The sequence below is a fragment of the Sus scrofa genome, chromosome 9 (assembly GCF_054392235.1).
Source record: "Sus scrofa isolate SSC_HxYL_T2T_F1_AM1 chromosome 9, Sscrofa_HxYL_maternal_Yorkshire_Landrace_v2.0, whole genome shotgun sequence".
Taxonomy (NCBI): domain Eukaryota; kingdom Metazoa; phylum Chordata; class Mammalia; order Artiodactyla; family Suidae; genus Sus; species Sus scrofa.
The window spans coordinates 60892368-60909286 of record NC_139391.1 but is presented as its reverse complement, the minus strand read 5'-3'; the positions used below and the strand labels follow the sequence as shown (position 1 = coordinate 60909286).

Here is a 16919-nt window from a genome sequence, read left to right as displayed (position 1 = left end):
ACCTGAGAATCTCCAGAAGATATAAACTCACAGATACACAAGGTATAACAAATTAACAAGTAAAATAATTAAAAAGCAATGTACTCTAGACAAGCCAACAACACTTCAGAATGCCATAGAAAAAAAGAGATCTTTAAAATAGCTGGAGAAGACAGGCTGAGGACAGGCCTGCAGGTTTCACAGCAGGATGATGGAAACCAGAAAGCATCTGTGTCATGGAGCCCAGGCTCTAAGTCAAAATAACCATCAACTTAAAATCATGTAGCCAGTAAATCTATATTTCAAGAACAAGACTAAAATAAATACATTTTCAGATATAAACAAAAATGAATTCCACATCAGGAGACCTACTCCAGAGGAAGTGACCTTGAGTTATTCTGGTAACTTCCTAACCGACCTTCCCTCTACACCCTTCTTGAATATAATGAATCAACATATCTAAAATCACCGGAGGAGTTTCCATCTTGTTCAGGGGAAACAAATCCAACTAGTATTCCATGAGGATGTGGGTCCAATCCCTGGCCTCACTTAGTGGGTCGGAGATCCGGCGTTGCCATGAGCTGTGGTGTAGGTCACAGACGTGGCTCAGATTCTGAGTTGTGTCTGTGCTGCAGACCAGCAGCTGTAGCTCCAATTCAACCCCTAGCGTGGGAACCTCCATATGCCGCAGGTGTAGCCCTAAAAGAGCAAAAAAATAAATAAAACAAAATAAAATCACTTGATCAGATCACTTCTTGCTTAAAACTGCCACATGAATTTCTAGAACTTACAACGAGGTCCAAATGTTTTAACCTGACATTGAAAGCATTTTACAATCTAACAATGGAGTTTCTCTACCATGGACTCTCTGGTCCCTCAATTTACCAGCTGTGACCTAGGACGAGGTCACTAACCTGCAAAATGAGACTGAAATAGGAGCCAACTGCTGAGATGGGCCCCATAAGGTAAGCTATCAGCACAGTGCCTGGCGCAGCTTATCAATAAAGGGCAGCTGTTACTAATTATCATTATGCCAATTCATTGGTCCCCAAATACAACATATGCATTCCCAACTCTGCCTTTGCTCAGGATATTTCCTCCCCTTTACAGGCCCCAGACACCTCCATTCCTCCAAATCCACACTCTGTCAATCAAATTATCCCCGAAGTCCGGTTTCTTTGTGAAAGCTTCCTCTACCAGGCCAGCCCAGAGTAAGTGCTCTCACTTCTAAACACATGAAGCATTTACCCAAAGTGGTGCTGCTCTGTTAACTATCTAAACTGTGCATTCCTTCTGGTCTAGGGAAGCACTTATCTTGATTTCCCTGTTTTGCCCGTGGAAAGCTCTACTGCCATGAAAACAGAGACTGCCAAATAGATATAGATTGGCTAAGTAAGATCCAGCACTGTAGAAGAGATACTTTAGAGGAAAAACATGGCACCAAATAAGAAAGAGAGAGAGAGAAAGAAAAAAAGAAAGAAGAAAAGGCAGTTGTCTTAGGATGTGCTGCATTCTCTGTAACCCTCCAGACAGCTGTACTTCATTCTACAGACGTCAAACATTTTCCTCAGAGAGAGATGTCCAATGAGGAAGTCGTGGTGGGCAGGAAGAAGTGATAAGGGAACTTCAGCTGACAGCTGGCTTCAGGAAACATCTTTCAGGGTCTGTTTCCCAAGGAAGTCAATTCAACCTGATATTCCTATCACCCAAGACAAAGAAAACAGGTCCCCCAGGAGCTGCTGGCTGGCACACAGGCGGGGTCCAGTAAACACGGGCTGACGCAGAATGGGCAGACCAAAGCAAAGCAGCTACCAAATGATTCTGTCTGTTTGTTCAAAAAGGGGGAGAGGCAGGTCTTCCCATCAGCTCTCTTTCAGTTTTCCAGCTAAGCCCTTGCTGAGATGCCACAGCTGGCTCCCCCACCCTAGAGCCACTGACAGCCAATCTCTCAAATGAGTCACAAAGAATGCACCATCAAACTGCACGTCAAGGCTGGCCCTGCAGCTGACATTAATTCGGGAGCTAGAAAAAGCCACAATCACATGCTATTACTGTGAACTAAGTTTTCCCATTTTAAAAGAAAATCCTTAGAAGTGTCAAATTTTAAATTATACTATTTTACATACTGGAAGCTCCCCAAAATGCAATTTCTTTCATTACATAAAAAAATACTTATTAAAGAGAACTTGGATAAAAGACAAAAGAATCAGCCAGAAAAAAAGAGAAAAGTAGAAAACAGCCATAAGACATACTACTCAAAAACAGTACCTATCAACACTGTGGTTCATTGTCCTCCAGGTTTTTTCTCCAAGGATGAGATATTCTGTGTAATTGGAATCATATGGGATATACTGGTCATACCTGCAGCTTCTGTCACTTAAATTACTTCATAAGCATACTCCCAAGTTTTTTTTTCTTCTTAACCTTCTATAATCACACAGAGTAGATGATAGAAAGAAGATGTTTAAAATAAACCAAAACAAGAAACACCATGCTCTTGCTTCCACAAAAACTGTAGTAAAACCCAAGAATTTCCAAAAGTTCCTAGGGTCACTGGAACTAAGATACACAAAAAATGCTTGGACATGTAGGAAGTGTTTAAGAAACATAAACTGACTTTCAAGTGACAAAGATGACACTAACTACAGTCATAGCTGGAAAGATACAAAAGAAAATAAATTCAGCCTGTTCCCAGTGAACTTTAATAACAGTGAGGAGATAAAATGCATTTTACACTCAACAACTAGAGCACAACATAACTCAGCATGCCGTCATCCTGGCTCTTCTAGGGCCTGGGATGCCTTTTTCATTTCTGCACCCCTAGCATAAAGGACATCTTACAGACAATAAATGGTTGTTTTCCAGAACAGAACTACAGACTTTTAAAAGCTATGCTGTTTAGGGGTAGGAAGGATCACTGACAGCTGAAATTAGGTGGGCAAAGCAGACAGCATGAACATAGCAGAACTTGATTTGGACAACAGTTTGCAGAAAGAAGGCTGAGCCACAGAAGCCTTCGGATACTCTGAAAATGAAAGATGGCATAAGAAAAAAGTTGGTATAGTCCTCATCTATTAAAAAGTTTGATGTTTCTACACAACCAGCTTTGAAACATCAGTTGTACATAATAACTACTCAAGGGAAAGATAATATATAACATAGTAGATACTACTTAAAAACAAAGAAAACACACCAGCACAGAATACTGCATCATTCCTGGACATCAGAAACAAGGCTGATTCTCAGAAAGCTTTCTGTGTGTCATAACAAGTGGGAAAGAGACAGTAAATTACAGCTTTAGCTCTCCATATAGAGGACCAGAGTGTGTACTGTCCTTGCTAAACTAGGTGTAAAAGAATGTGCTTACCAAAACTTTCAGGAAGGCTTTATACTCACTGCAGCTATTTGCATATACTGTTAGCTTTCAGGGGGCAGAGACAAGAAGATCTGAAACCTGCATTCAGCCCTAACAGCATCACATTCACCACCTAATTATAAACGCATCTTCAAGAGAATCCAGCTTCACAACTAGGGTATCATTCAGCAGACTCCATACATCCTAACTTCATTCACACACATATTTTCTTTTGTTTTACTCCACTTGTGCTTGTGAAAAAATGCAAAGAATTCATGGAGAAGGAATTTGCTAATATCACATCTCAAACAGCTGCTGGTTAGGTTGGACTAAATCCACAGCCTCTTCAGCCACATTATATGGTGGCCATCTCAGAAAGTGGGCTTAATACAAACCTGGTTTCTTTCAAAAGAACTGATTTAAGCCTACTCTGCTAGGCTGCCTTAAGAGCATGTTTCAAAGAGTTTAGGGCTTGGGTGTGCAATCACTTAGGCTGGATGTAACACTGCAATTACTTATGTTTAAGTATCTCTAATAGCTGCCCATTCAGTCTCCATAGCCTGAAGCACTCAGGAACAAATGCCATCAACAAGCCCTTCAGGAATGAACAGCTGACCCAAAGCAGTGCATGCTTTAGGGCAGGTGGTCCTTGTTTTTCTGAACATACAGATGTCTGATGATTGTATCTGTCAGCTATAATTAATTCAAGACTTAAAACAACATCAAAGAATAGGTCATTTTAAAATGTTTCAGAAGTTCAAACAAATGCAAATGGAAAATTTAGAATTTTTTCAAAAATTCTTCGAAATTACAGTTTTCAGATTTTGCTAACCGTTCATACACAAATTGTCTTATCCCAAGAATACAAACTGTAACTCTAAATGAAGCACTTCTAAGACATCAAAAGAGTTGGAAATCCAACAGTAATTACCACATAATCATTCAAAAAAGACATGTGGCATAACATTTGTAAAGAGGAATTGCCCCTGTCACCAAACAACAAGAGAATATTTTATAAACAACCATAATAATAATTATTTGATTTAAATGATCCATAGCAAGAACTCCACTGTTAAGTAGAATAATACAAGTAACCAAAGAAATAGATTAACACAAATGGTTGAAGATTTCCACATCTGAAACACATGGCATCTCGCCCTGAGCAAGTTACTGAATCTCCCCGTACTTCTGTTTTTTTGTCTGCAAAATGACAGTAACAATCTTTTAGAGTTATCAAAACTAAATGAAAACATATTAAATTTTTATAACAGAGCCTGGCAAAGGGTAACTAATAAAGAATGTTCATGTTGTATCAGGAACCAAATTTTTTAAAAAATGAGAACACTCAAAAATAACAGCAGCTGAAATGAGTAACCATAAAAATAAAAGAGACAACTGTGATGCCCTGTGGAAGAATGGTTTTCAAGGTATCACTGCATATTTGGAGCATAAACAAAATAACAGAAAAGAGCTCCCTAAAAGTGATAGCTGCTTCCCTTCTGAGTATCTTAATACATCCTACTACTTCTGTTCTTTGTCATTAGTGCTATTTTTCAAATGTTGATCACTCCTTCTATGCTCTGCAGGTAAATTTCAGTCCTTAACATCAAGAAAGCCGCAAAAGTAGCCCCTCTGCAAGACCAAAGTAAGAAGGGGATGTGAAGGCCTTAGCATCTGCTAGTTTTACTAACAAACCACCAAGTGAAATTCCTTAACTCAACTGCCAAATGCTTCTGCAATAAAAACTGCAAACTTTCATGTGAACAGACCTTTCCAACAATAGCGAGTTGTTCCAGTCCCTGAATAGGACAGTGTCAGTGTGACCAACAAAGCTGGGAGGGGACATTCCTGACACCCTTGTCCCCTGGCTAGCCTTTGATCATTCATCTCACCCAACCACACGTTTTTGAAACCACTTTCAGGCAAAGTATATGGACAACATCTATTCCCCAAACTTAGCTCTCATCAGAGCCCTGCTGCCTGGCTTCTGCCAGGATCCTCACAGTTCAGGCCACCCGGTGTGTATCCCAAACTCAACCCCTGCCCAACACTGAGCCTCCAACACAGGGTCCTTTGTTTGCTTAGTGTGCCCACCCCACCCCCAAACAATTACTTGGGGCTTTACTGTGTATACTCTGGAAAACATGGGATGAGGGTGGCAACTACACCAGACAACGAAATGACCAGAGAACTGGGATGCCCCAGGATGCCCCAGGATGCTAAGGGTGCTGTGGCTAAGGGTCGGAGTGTCCCCTGCTCCTGGGGGCAGCCTTGGAGCAGGGACAGACTTCGGGGTCAGTGCTATATCTGGAAGCGAGTCGGTAAGACCCACTCACATGCTGTGGGGAGGACTACGTGGGAACAGTCTCGAGCGCCCAGCGCGCGCCCACCATCACCAGCGTGTGGTCCTGCCCTCCTACTTCCCAGGGCCAGACCGATGTCCTGTCCCGGCACCCCCGTGCCACTCCAAGGCTGGCTGAAGAACAGGCGGGACAAAGAGCGGCGGGGACCAGGGACGCGGGACTGGACGGCTTTGTTCACAGAGGGACGGAGTACCAACTGCGGGGCCACAGGACCCGGGCCGGACCCCGCACCTCAAGACGCTCTGAACCCCGACCCCCGCACCTCTGGACCGCTTTCCCGGCCCGCACCGCCTACCTCGAACCTCCGACCCGGGACCCGGACCCCTGGGACCCCGTTCCCCCGCCGGGACCCCGGAACCCCCGCATCCCTGACCCCCGACCTGGCCGGCCTCCCACACCCCTAGAACTCCCTCCCTGCACCCTCGACCCCCGGAGCCCCGCACCCCCGAGCCCGCTTTACCCGCCCAGGAGCCTCCGGCCTCGCCCGGCGGAGGCCCGCGGACTCACCCAGTAGAAGCAGCAGCAGGACCAGCGCGGGCCACTGCCTCAGCGCCATTTCGAGCGCAGCTGAGGGGCCGCGGGCCCGCTACTCGCGCATGCGCTCTGCCTGCTGCCCAGCGCCCGCCCCGGTCACCATAGCGACCGTGGCGGCGAGCGGTCGCCATGGTGCGCAAGAAGCCCGAGAGTGGTTGCTATGGAGGCAAGGATGCTATGGACCCTGCTCTTGGGGACTCTTTCAAAGAATTTGGTAGAAGAAGGTGAAGCAGCGTATTCAAGAGAGGGCGTGTTGAATTTCCACATGTATAAAATGAATCTGTCACTACAGGTCCGGGAAGGAACACTCCATTAAAATTTGGGAAATAAAGGAGTTCTCGTGTGACTCAGTGGATTAAGGATTCCACCTTGTCACTGTAACTGCACTGGTTGCTGCTGTGACTTGGGTTCGTTTCCTGGCCCGGGAACTTCCACGTGCTGCGGACTCGGCAAAAAAATAAATAAATAAATTGGGAAATGAAGTAATTCTACCTTGGGGGTTTGTTTGTTTTAGGGCCGCGCCCATGACATATGAAAGTTCCAGGCTAGGGGTCGAATCGGAACTGCAACTGCTAGCCACAGCCACGTCTGCGACCTACACCACAGCTTGTGGCAACACTGGATCCTTAATCCACTGAGCAGGTTAGGGATCAAACCCAAGTCTTCATGGATACTAGTTGAGTTTGTTACCACTGGGGCACAATGGGAATTCCGAAGTGCTCCTAATTTTACAGATAAGGGTTCAGCCCTGTTATCTTGGAGGCACTATTGCCTTCTCTTCTTGGATCCCAATTCTAAATGTGATGAGAAGGAAATGTGCCAAAATCTACATAAGACATAAGCAATGCATGCATTATATATTATATAAAAGCCAGGTATTTCTAAAATAAACATAGTCTATAGTTTCAGATCTAGATCAAAAGCATGATGGCTTACCCAATAGTTTATTCTGCAGAAAAGCAGGCTGATTCTTTTCTCTGATTTCTGAATATCGGGAAATGGTAAGGTTAAGGAAGAAAAATGGAGCAGAATCTTGTGAGGACAGACACACAAAGTGAAGAGAAGGATTAAATGTACTGAAAATTCGAAATTTGCCATTGTGGCTTAGCGGGTACAAGCCCGACTAGTATCCATGAGGATGCAGGTTTGACCCCTGGCCTCGTTCAGTGGGTTAAAGATCAGGTGTTTCTATGAGCTGTGGTGTAGGTCACAGAAGAGGCTCGGATCCCACATTGCTGTGGCCATGGTGTAGGCCATCAACTGCAGCTCTGATTCAATCCCTTGCCTGCTAACTTCCATATGCTATAGGTGTGGGGCTAGAAAAAAAGAAAAAATTAATAAATAAATTTTAAAATAACAAGTAAATATAGGGAAATTTAGGAAATTGGACCTAAGGATGCAGGAGGTCTTGAGTATCATTTAGTACTGTGGGAAATTCCTGAAATAGCTCATTTTACATCTGATATAGAAAGGATATCCCTAATGCTCCAGGACAAACAGAGTCAAAAGAGAATTCTGAGTATATTATTAGTAAAAGTGACAGAGTTTCCAACAACTGATTTTTTTTTTTTTTTGGCTTTTTAGGGCCACACCCGCAGCATATGGCAGTTCCCAGGCTAGGGGTCTAATCAGAGCTACAGCTGCCAGCCTACACCATAGCCACAGCAATGCCAGATCCAAGCCGCATCTGCAGTCTACACCACAACTCATGGCAAGGCCGAATCATTAACCTACTGAGCAAGGCCAGGGATTGAACCTGAAACATCATGGTTCCTAGTCAGATTCGTTTCCACTGTACCACGAAGGGAACTCCAACCAATATTTTTTTGATGTTTAACTTAAGGATTTCATTTTTCATACAGTCACCCCAGTTTTTTTTAGTATTTTTAGTTTTTGCAAAGTGGAACAGTGTGTATATATGTACATATAAGTAATTTGTACATGTCCTTAATTATGAATGCCAAGAAACATAAAATAGATTGAAGTTGTTGTTAAGGATATACTTCAACTGCCATCTCTATATTATCTTTATAAGTCTTTTTTTTTTTTTTTTTTTTTTACAGCCACATTGGTGGCATATGGAAGTTCCTGGGCCAGGGGTCAAATAGGAGCTGTAGCTGCCAACCTAAGCCACAGCACAGCAATGCTGGATCCAAGCCACACCTGCAAACTACACCATAGCTTGTGGTAAAGCTAGACCCTTAACCCACTGAATGAGGCCAGGGATCAAATCCATGTCCTCAGAGACACTATATCCGGTTTTTAACCTGCTGAGCCACAACAGGAACCCCTTTATGAGTCTTTATAACTGCTCCCACCTTTGCCAAGTATGAATTAATTAATTCACCCAAATTTCATGTAATAAAAATTTTAAAATAACTCAATCACCTATTTTGATGCCATTGTCTTTCCTATCCTAAACTTCTTTCTGTCCAGTTTCACGATGTAACAAAGGCACAAGCAAAATATGTAAAAATTATTTTGTAGTGGTAATCTCTGTCCCTCCATTAAACACAATAGAGAAATTTAAAAGAGTAAGATTCTACTTAGGCTGACTTTTTTCCTCTGCTCTTCATTCTGCCATCCATTTTAGCTCCTGATTATATGTTCAGGGATATTTGCCAGTTTGGTGACCTGGGAAATGTGAGGTGGCGTCTGATTGCGAACAGAGCAGTTTTTAGAACCAGTGCCTCTTTTCTCCTGCTGGATTCCTGTGTTTGCATTGTGAAATGGTCCTGTCTGTTAAATGGTCCTCTCTGCTAGGGAATAATTTGAAACTTAGAACAAGTTTACAGAGAAAGTCTTTGTGAATATTTTATACGGAGCGGAGTTTCCTGCTAGAGTGAATGCAGGTGCTTCATTGTAAAACATTGATTTTTTTTCCTCCACAGATGCAGTCTACATGTCATGACCAGTGGCTGAGACAGGATCCTGGAATGAAGCCTAACTAGTGACCTAGTAGGATGCACTTGGCTGTCAAGTCACCTGCTCCTCCTTAGGATTTCACTCTTCTCTGGAGACTTCTGGCCCTAGGCAGATAGGAGTCAGGGCTCTGGAAGCATTCCATGAGTGTCTGTGGAGACTGTGCTTCTGTCACTACATTAGCCAACTGACCAGGCTTATTTCCAATGTGTGGCTTATTAGGGACAGATACATGTCTTAAAAGAGTGCAGAGAACTAAATATGTTTGTGCTAAACTTGAGTAGAAGTATTTGCAATACTTTTCAATACAACACAAAGTGCAAATCAAGTCGCAAACAGGGAGTGGGGTATTCCTTGGGGCCCTCCCAGACACAAAGGCCACTCTGTACCCCCCCCAATTATGTTGAAAATTATGTTTTGTTTGGCATACTTTTATTTGACCTAAGCCCTGGGGGCAGCCTCTCGATCACTCAGAGGAGGTAAGGGAGGAGCCAGTATATATAGGAGACTTTGCAACCAAAACAAGTAGTCTAGTTGAAACATCAAGAGTTTACTGTTAAAACAAAAACAAACATCTAAAATTAATGCATTGAGTGCTTTTCTACCTATGGGAAGAGGAAAGAGCCAGGGCTTAACCGAAATCATTCCTTGGATATATACTTTAACTATCTGGGCCAGTATCCTGTTTTTCTCCTATTTTTCCTGAATCCCCTCAGGGTGCACAGTTGGGGGTGGCTGCAGTGGCTGGTGGCTTGATGGCCAAAACATCCTTTGTTTACTGATATGGCAGGCGACATTCTTTGTCCACAGCAGGAAAAAGGCTTCAGCCTCCTAGACCTTCCCTGAGTTCCAAAGGGCAGATTCAAACAATTACTAATTAGGGAAGGGAGAGAATGCAGAAACAAAGGAGGAGCAGTCAAGAAACAATAGTACAGTGATAGGGCAGAGTCCTGGTTTCTCCATAAAGGATGTATATAACAATATATCTTTGTGTTCTTTGGCAGGAACTAAGGCCCCAAAGATTAAGGTGGAAGAAGGTAATTTCTGGCTGAGCCCAAGATTCCTAGACATCACCCTGCTACATCACCACCAACCAAATGGAAGAAAGTCAAACACCCTGCAGCCCTCATCCCAAATTTTCCCTTTACAAACTTTTCCCCCCAAACCATTGGGAAGTTGGGAGGTTTTGAACACAAGCCACCTATTCTCCTTGGCTGGCCCTGCAATAAACTTCTCTGTTCCAAACTTCGATGTTTTGGTTTGTTTGGACTCATGGTGCATTGAGCACAAGAACTTGGTTTTAAAAACAAACTCACGGGAGTTCCTGTCGTGGCGTAGTGGTTAACGAATCTGACTAGGAACCATGAGGTTACGGGTTCGGTCCCTGCCCTTGCTCAGTGGGTTAACGATCTGGCGTTGCCTGAGCTGTGGTGTAGGTTGCAGACACGGCTCGGATCCCGCGTTGCTGTGGCTCTGGCGTAGGCCGGTGGCTGCAGCTCCGATTAGACCCCTAGCCTGGGAACCTCCATATGCCGCGGGAGCGGCCCAAGAAATAGCAACAACAACAAAAAAAGACAAAAAGACAAAAAAATAAAATAAAATAAAATAAAATAAAAACAAACTCACCTCTAAACAGACTGGAGAGGTGCTGGAAGCAGCAGGTACAAGGGGGGAAATGTGGGCTCCAAAGTCTGATGGACAATGATTCACATTCTTGGTTTCTATAAACTTGGGAAAGTTGCATACCTTTTCTAAGCTTTGGCTTCCTTATCTGTAAAAATGGGGATAATAATACCCCACCTCAGTCGGTCATTTGGAAGATCATGTGAAATAAAGATTTGGAGCACATTTGTGCTCAATACCTGTTCGTTGCCTGTGCCCCTTCCCTTTCCACCATTTTGGTTCAGATTGGGCAAAGTGGTACAATATTCCTAGAGGGTCTTGATAAAGAAACTCCAGCCTGCAGATGAGTGAGAGGGAATTAAAAGCAGAGAGGCAGTTTTACCTCAAAGGGTGTTTATTCTCTTATGTGACTAAATTCTGAAAAAGTAACAGGACTGTGCTTCTGTTCCTTTGCTGTGCCTTATACACCAGAACAATTATCCGAAGTCAGCCTCCCAGCAGGAAAGTCTCTGAGCCCAGAGCCTTCCATTAGAGCATCCCCGCAAGGGCTGATTCAAAATTCTCTGGCTCCATGTCCCCTCTCTTCAAGCCTCACCTTCTTTGCAATGTTTCCAACTCTGTGCTCTAACATTTTATCTCAACTATCGTCTTTTCTTTCTCTACAAAATCTTACCTTAATTTTATCTGAATAAGAGGACACCTCCCTCAAATATAAGGAAATAATATGTAGACAAGGAAAAAAATGCACAATCTAAAAGTTGCAAGCTATGGGAGTTCCTATTGTGGCGCAGCAGAACTAGGAACCATGAGGTTGTGGGTTTGATCCCCGGCCTAACTCAGTGGGTTAAGAATCCAGCATTGCCGTGAGCTGTAGTGTAGGTCACAGATGCGGCTTGGTTCTGGCATTGCTGTGGCTATAGTGTAGACCGGCAGCTGTAGCTCTGATTCAACCTTAGCCTGGGAACCTCCATATGCTCCTTGTGCAGCCCTAAAAAGCAAAAATAAATAAATAAATAAAATAAAAGTTACATTTTGTTCGGGGACCTTACTGAGGACTATAGCCCGGGAGATGGTCTCTCTGTAGCTCTGAGGGGCTGTACCACAGAGGTAAGGGGAAGCCAGGATGTAAAGGAGTTTTTGCCGAAAAAATAACACATAGTCAAACATCAAAAGATGACTGCAAATCACAAAAAGTATACATCTCAAATTAATGATTTTAGTGCTTTTCCATGTGTGGGAAGATGCAAGAATCTGGCCTCATTGAAATTACCCCTTTGATATGCTGTACAATAACTACCTGGGGCCAGTACCCTATTTTTCTCCCTCCTGAATGCCTCTCAGGGTTCCCTGTTGGGTAAGCTACAGTGGCTTACTGGTGGGCAATGTTCATCATTTACCAGAATAGCAGGCAATGTTATTTTATCTGCCAAGTAGCAGACATCCTCTCTCACAATGTAAGCAGATAGGGTAGGGGGTCCCTGGAGAAGAAGAGCCAGGCATGGCTTTCTAGACATAAGAGAAGGCATTCTGGTCTAAGCCATTCTGTGATCTAAGCTTGGCCACAATGCTTGCCCCTGAACAGGTTCCAGTAATCAATGCTCTTAAGGGAAGTGAGGGAATGCGGGAACAAATAAAAAGCAGTCAAAAAACAACAGCTCAGCAGTAAAACGCAGTCCTAGTTCCTCCTCAAGGGAAATTCATAACAATCTGATACAGTCTCTGAGTTCTGTGGGAACTAAGGCCTCCACCCAGGTGGAGGATGAAGAGATAATATTGACCATCCTGACTTCCAGCAACTAAAGCTTGGTCTCTCTCCACCTTTGCCCCAATTCTATGCTGAGTTCTCTGCTCAAGCCCCCTCATGAATATGCATGCATATTGAGCTGAAAACTTCCCCAATTTTGCTTTTTGAGGGAGACACTGCTTTAGAAAAGACCCTTAACTTGCTAGAAGTAATAAATCTTTCCTTTTCCCAATCTTTGGCTTGGTTGTGTCTTCTGGCTGGACACCCACCAAGAAGCAGACCCAGTTTTGAGGGGTAACAAGTAGATGTCCTGCTTATGCCGTATTAAGGAGCAAAGTTCTGAAGTTCCTGTCACGACTCAGGGGTTAACAAACCCGACTAGTATCCACAAGGACTTGGGTTTGATCCCTGGCCTCGCTCAGTGGGTTAATGGTCTGGCATTGCCGTGAGCTGTGGTGTAGGCCAGCAGTTACAGCTCCAATTCGACCCCTAGCCTGGGAACCTCTATATTCCTCAGGTGCGGCCCTAAAAAAAGAATTAAAAAAAAAAAAAAGAAGAAGCGAAGTTCTGCAGTTGATTGAATTTGCATGTTTCTCTCTTCTGTAGTGGTTCACTTGAAAAAAGGTCACATTAACACCAAAGTTTTGGCTTAAAGTGGCTTCCTAGAGAGAAACCTCTGTACGAAGCTGTTTAATAGGCCTTTTATGTTTTACCCAAAGGAGGTTGGGTGTCATGTGCTAGAGTGTGTTACTGTGTGTATATGTGTTAAGTAAAGATATCATGCATGCCATATATGAAAGACCCCCTCCCCTCTGCCAGGGGTCAGCATCAGCAAAGCCTCTTTACTCCCCAGCACACAGGCAGCCATGGCACAGTCATAGCTTGACACGTCCATGACAGAAGCCTGACTCAGGAATTGCTTCTCCCAGGCTGAGGGCCCCAAGAATTGTGAGTCCTAGCTCCCCATCCATCAGGGTATCTGCCTCAGTGCCTTCTCAGAGGAATTGGAGAAGCAGGGCTTGGCCAAATGCCCCCCGCAGGCACAGCAAAGAGGGGTCCAGGGCAGCTAAGACACCTGCTTGCAAGGCAAAACAGAACAGCTCTTTCGTTTTCCCTCTAGTCCTCAAGAATATTTCCACTGGCCTGGGGACAAGTGAGAAACTTTTCCTAATCTGCTCTGAGGCTGGAGGCTGGGGATACTCTCACCATCTGAGCTGTCATGGAGCCAGGCCTGGAGCATCTGTGAGGGTGAGAAGACTCAGGGCATCCAGGTCCCTGTGCCTCTGGTATGCTCCCACTGCTGTGTTTACAGGCTAGAGGTATTTTTATCCCAACTTCCAATTAGAGGTAATTTTCTCTTCACACAAATTGTACTCCGGAGTGTTTACTTCCTGGAGGCACCAGAGACCAGGGCCTCCTCTGCTGCTGCAGGGAGCCCGTCAGCCCTACTTCAGCATTTGGGGCAGGGGAAGATTCTGTCTGAGGGCTCCAGCCCAGGCGCTTGTCATAGCTGACTACTCGAACTGCTCATTCCTTTGCTGCAATAGAAGAAGGAGAGTTTTGTGGCTGCCGACGCAGACATTCTGGATGTCCTGCTTCAGGACTGGAAATACTGCAAATTGATTCCATGTCCCAGAACTCTGCTGCTGCTGAGGATTATATCACAGACTCTTTTTTCCAGGGATTATTCAATCCCCTGCCTCTAAAGCTAGTGGATAAAGACCCTGGATAATTTCTGAGGTTTTCTCTTTAATCTCATAGAGTTTTACTCCCATAAAACTTAAGGGTAGGAGGAGCGGGTGTTTGGGTCTCTGGGGTGAAGGCAAAGCCTTGAGATGCTCAAGAGCCCAGCAGAGACTTGATCCAATTGGGATGGCCACCCTCATCCTGCAGCAGATGGAGAACTCAAACCACAGCCCCCAAGAAGAGTGGAATTTCCTGATGCCAGGGCCCAGCTAGGGCCCCCTCTGCCCTCCGAGGGGCGCTGTGTGGCCTCTATCACACGCTCAGCCACACTGTGCTTTTCAGACTTATAGAATTTAACACTGCCTGCAACCTCCCTTTTCTCCTACACGCCTTTAGATTGCACTTCATTTCTAATGACTGCATCCCCAGCACCCCACAAACTGTAGCATATATTGTCTTCATTGTCACCTTGTTTCAGGCATTTCTCACTTCCCTTACGATTTCCATTCCAACATTCACCATTTAGAAGTCTGCTTTGTTAATTTCTCCTTATCTGGGGCTAGGGCTGGGAAACTATTACAACCTTCAGTTTTATTGCACTTGGCCAGAGAGCAGGTCCATGTGAAATCAGTGCTTCCTATGTGTTGAGATGACTTTACAACTATGGTAAGGGTTCACTGTTTGAAATGCTTCATGCCTGCTTGGAAAATAAAGTGTCTTCTAGGAGTTCTCTTGTGGTGCAACATGCTAAGGATCCAGCATTGTCACTGAAGCTACTCGGGCCACTACTGTGGTGCAGGTTTGATCCCTGGCCCTGGCACTTCCACATGCTGTAGGCGCAGCAGGGGTGGTGGAGGTTTGGGTTTACCATTCATTCAATGAAATTTATTTATCGTGCCACCTAAAACATCAGTATCTTTGCTTTTTTTTTTTTTTTTAGGGCTGCACCCACAGCATATGGAGGTTCCCAGGCTAGGGGTTGAATTGGAGCTGCTGCTGCCAGCCTACGCCACAGTAATAGCAACACCAGATTGAGCTTCACCTGCGACCTACACCATAGCTCACGGCAATGCCAAATCCTTAACCCACTGAGCAAGGCCAGGGATCGAACCTGCAAACTCATGGTTCCTAGTCAGATTCGTTTCCACCGCGCCATGACGGGAACTCCATTTGCCTTTTTTTTTTTTTTTAACTGTAGATATTTTCTGGAAAAGTTTAGTTACATATCACACTGTGATTACAGATTTTTCATTGTTTCATTCCTATCTTTACTAGATTCAGGTTCAGGAGTGCTGCGGCATCCCGGGGAAACGCTGGAACAAGCACGTGGCTTTCACCCTCCTTCAGCCTCCACCGCTACCCTTGCTGGTGGCCTCAGCAGCGTCTTCCTCTCAAGTTCCCTGTAGCCTCAGCTGCTCTTCCAAGTAGCCTAGTAAACATTGTCTTCCAAACAAACACAGTCCTCTCCATGAATGAAATCATGGCAAATGCATCATGTGATGGCCACGCTTTCCACGGCACATCCTCCAGCTGGGGGACCACGGGCTCAGTGCCGGCCTGTGTCATGTCTCCTAAGGGCGTGCCACACAGAGCTTGCTTGATAAACAAGTTAGAATGTTGAGAAAACATAGGTGTCATAATGGCATAGGCTACGGAATCTCCTGTAAAGATTTTTTCAGAATAAAAGAATATCTTCTGCTTCCCATGACTTCCCAGAGGCAATCTTCTTCCTGGAGATGTAGAAATAACTGTATAGCCTCTGATAATCACCTTCCGACCTTGAAATATCCATCCAGCAAAGCTTACATGTTTTGTTTGTGGCTGGTACTGAGCAAAGAACCAGAATAACGCAGGCACAGTTTCCTTGTTCGAGAAGCCCACTGTCCAGTGGGAGAGATAGGAGGAAAAATAATTATGCCTTAGGCATCTAGTAACTCATAGAATGAGCAAATGCAGATACCCACTGCTCTGCTGCATCACACAGGGAGATTCTGAATAAAATATAACAGAACAATTAAAATGCATATTGAGCTTGAAATAAAGAAAGAAATCCCCAAGTGACAGAAACAGGAAAGGGATTTAAAGCCAAAATAGTAAGTTTGCAAGCTGGAGCCATGGCAATGCAAACAAGAAAGGGAGGGTGCCCCAGACCTGGGGGAGCAGTTTACCACCCCCTCAGTGATAAACTGAGGCCTGTGCAGGAAAAGGCACAGGTCTCACGATCCATCTGAAGCAGGACTTTGAAGTGACATCCCTGCTCCCTCAGGGTAAGAGGGCTAGGAAAATTCTCCATCCATCATTTTCTGTCCTAGATTCTGGGTAAGAAAAAACAACAGTTTCCTATGAGATACTCAAATTTCCAGGTGTGGGGTTGACTTCACACCATCTCTCAGGTGTGGAAGCCCCCAAGCCCCCAAATTAATGTAAAACTTGTAATCACAGTGGGGACAACTAGCAAACTCATAACTCTTCCTGATATGTCTTAAGAGCTAAAAGGCCCCACAGATCAAAAAGCCCATAAAGATGCTAATCATAATCCACAAGCCCCAGGAGGAAACAGACAGCCTGCCTCATGCAGAGGCAACACATGATCAGCACCCCAAATCTTGAGATAATAGAATAATCCAAAGGAGACAACAAAATAAGTTGCCTTACAAAGTACACAGAGGGAGTTCCCTTTGTGGTTCAGCAGCTAAGGAACCCAACTAGGGTC

General features: G+C 44.4%; 1 protein-coding gene across 1 annotated transcript in view; it reads right to left on the bottom strand.

Annotated features, from left to right (window-relative positions):
* JAM3 (junctional adhesion molecule 3) overlaps nucleotides 1-6266 on the bottom strand; it is an 80797-nt gene extending 74531 nt beyond the window's left edge. Inside the window, exon 1 of the mRNA XM_003130087.5 lies at nucleotides 6205-6266. Within this exon, the coding sequence (XP_003130135.2) occupies nucleotides 6205-6253 (49 nt within the window). The 5' untranslated portion in view covers nucleotides 6254-6266. The remainder of the gene's footprint in view (nucleotides 1-6204) is intronic.
* Nucleotides 6267-16919: the final 10653 nt, after the last annotated feature.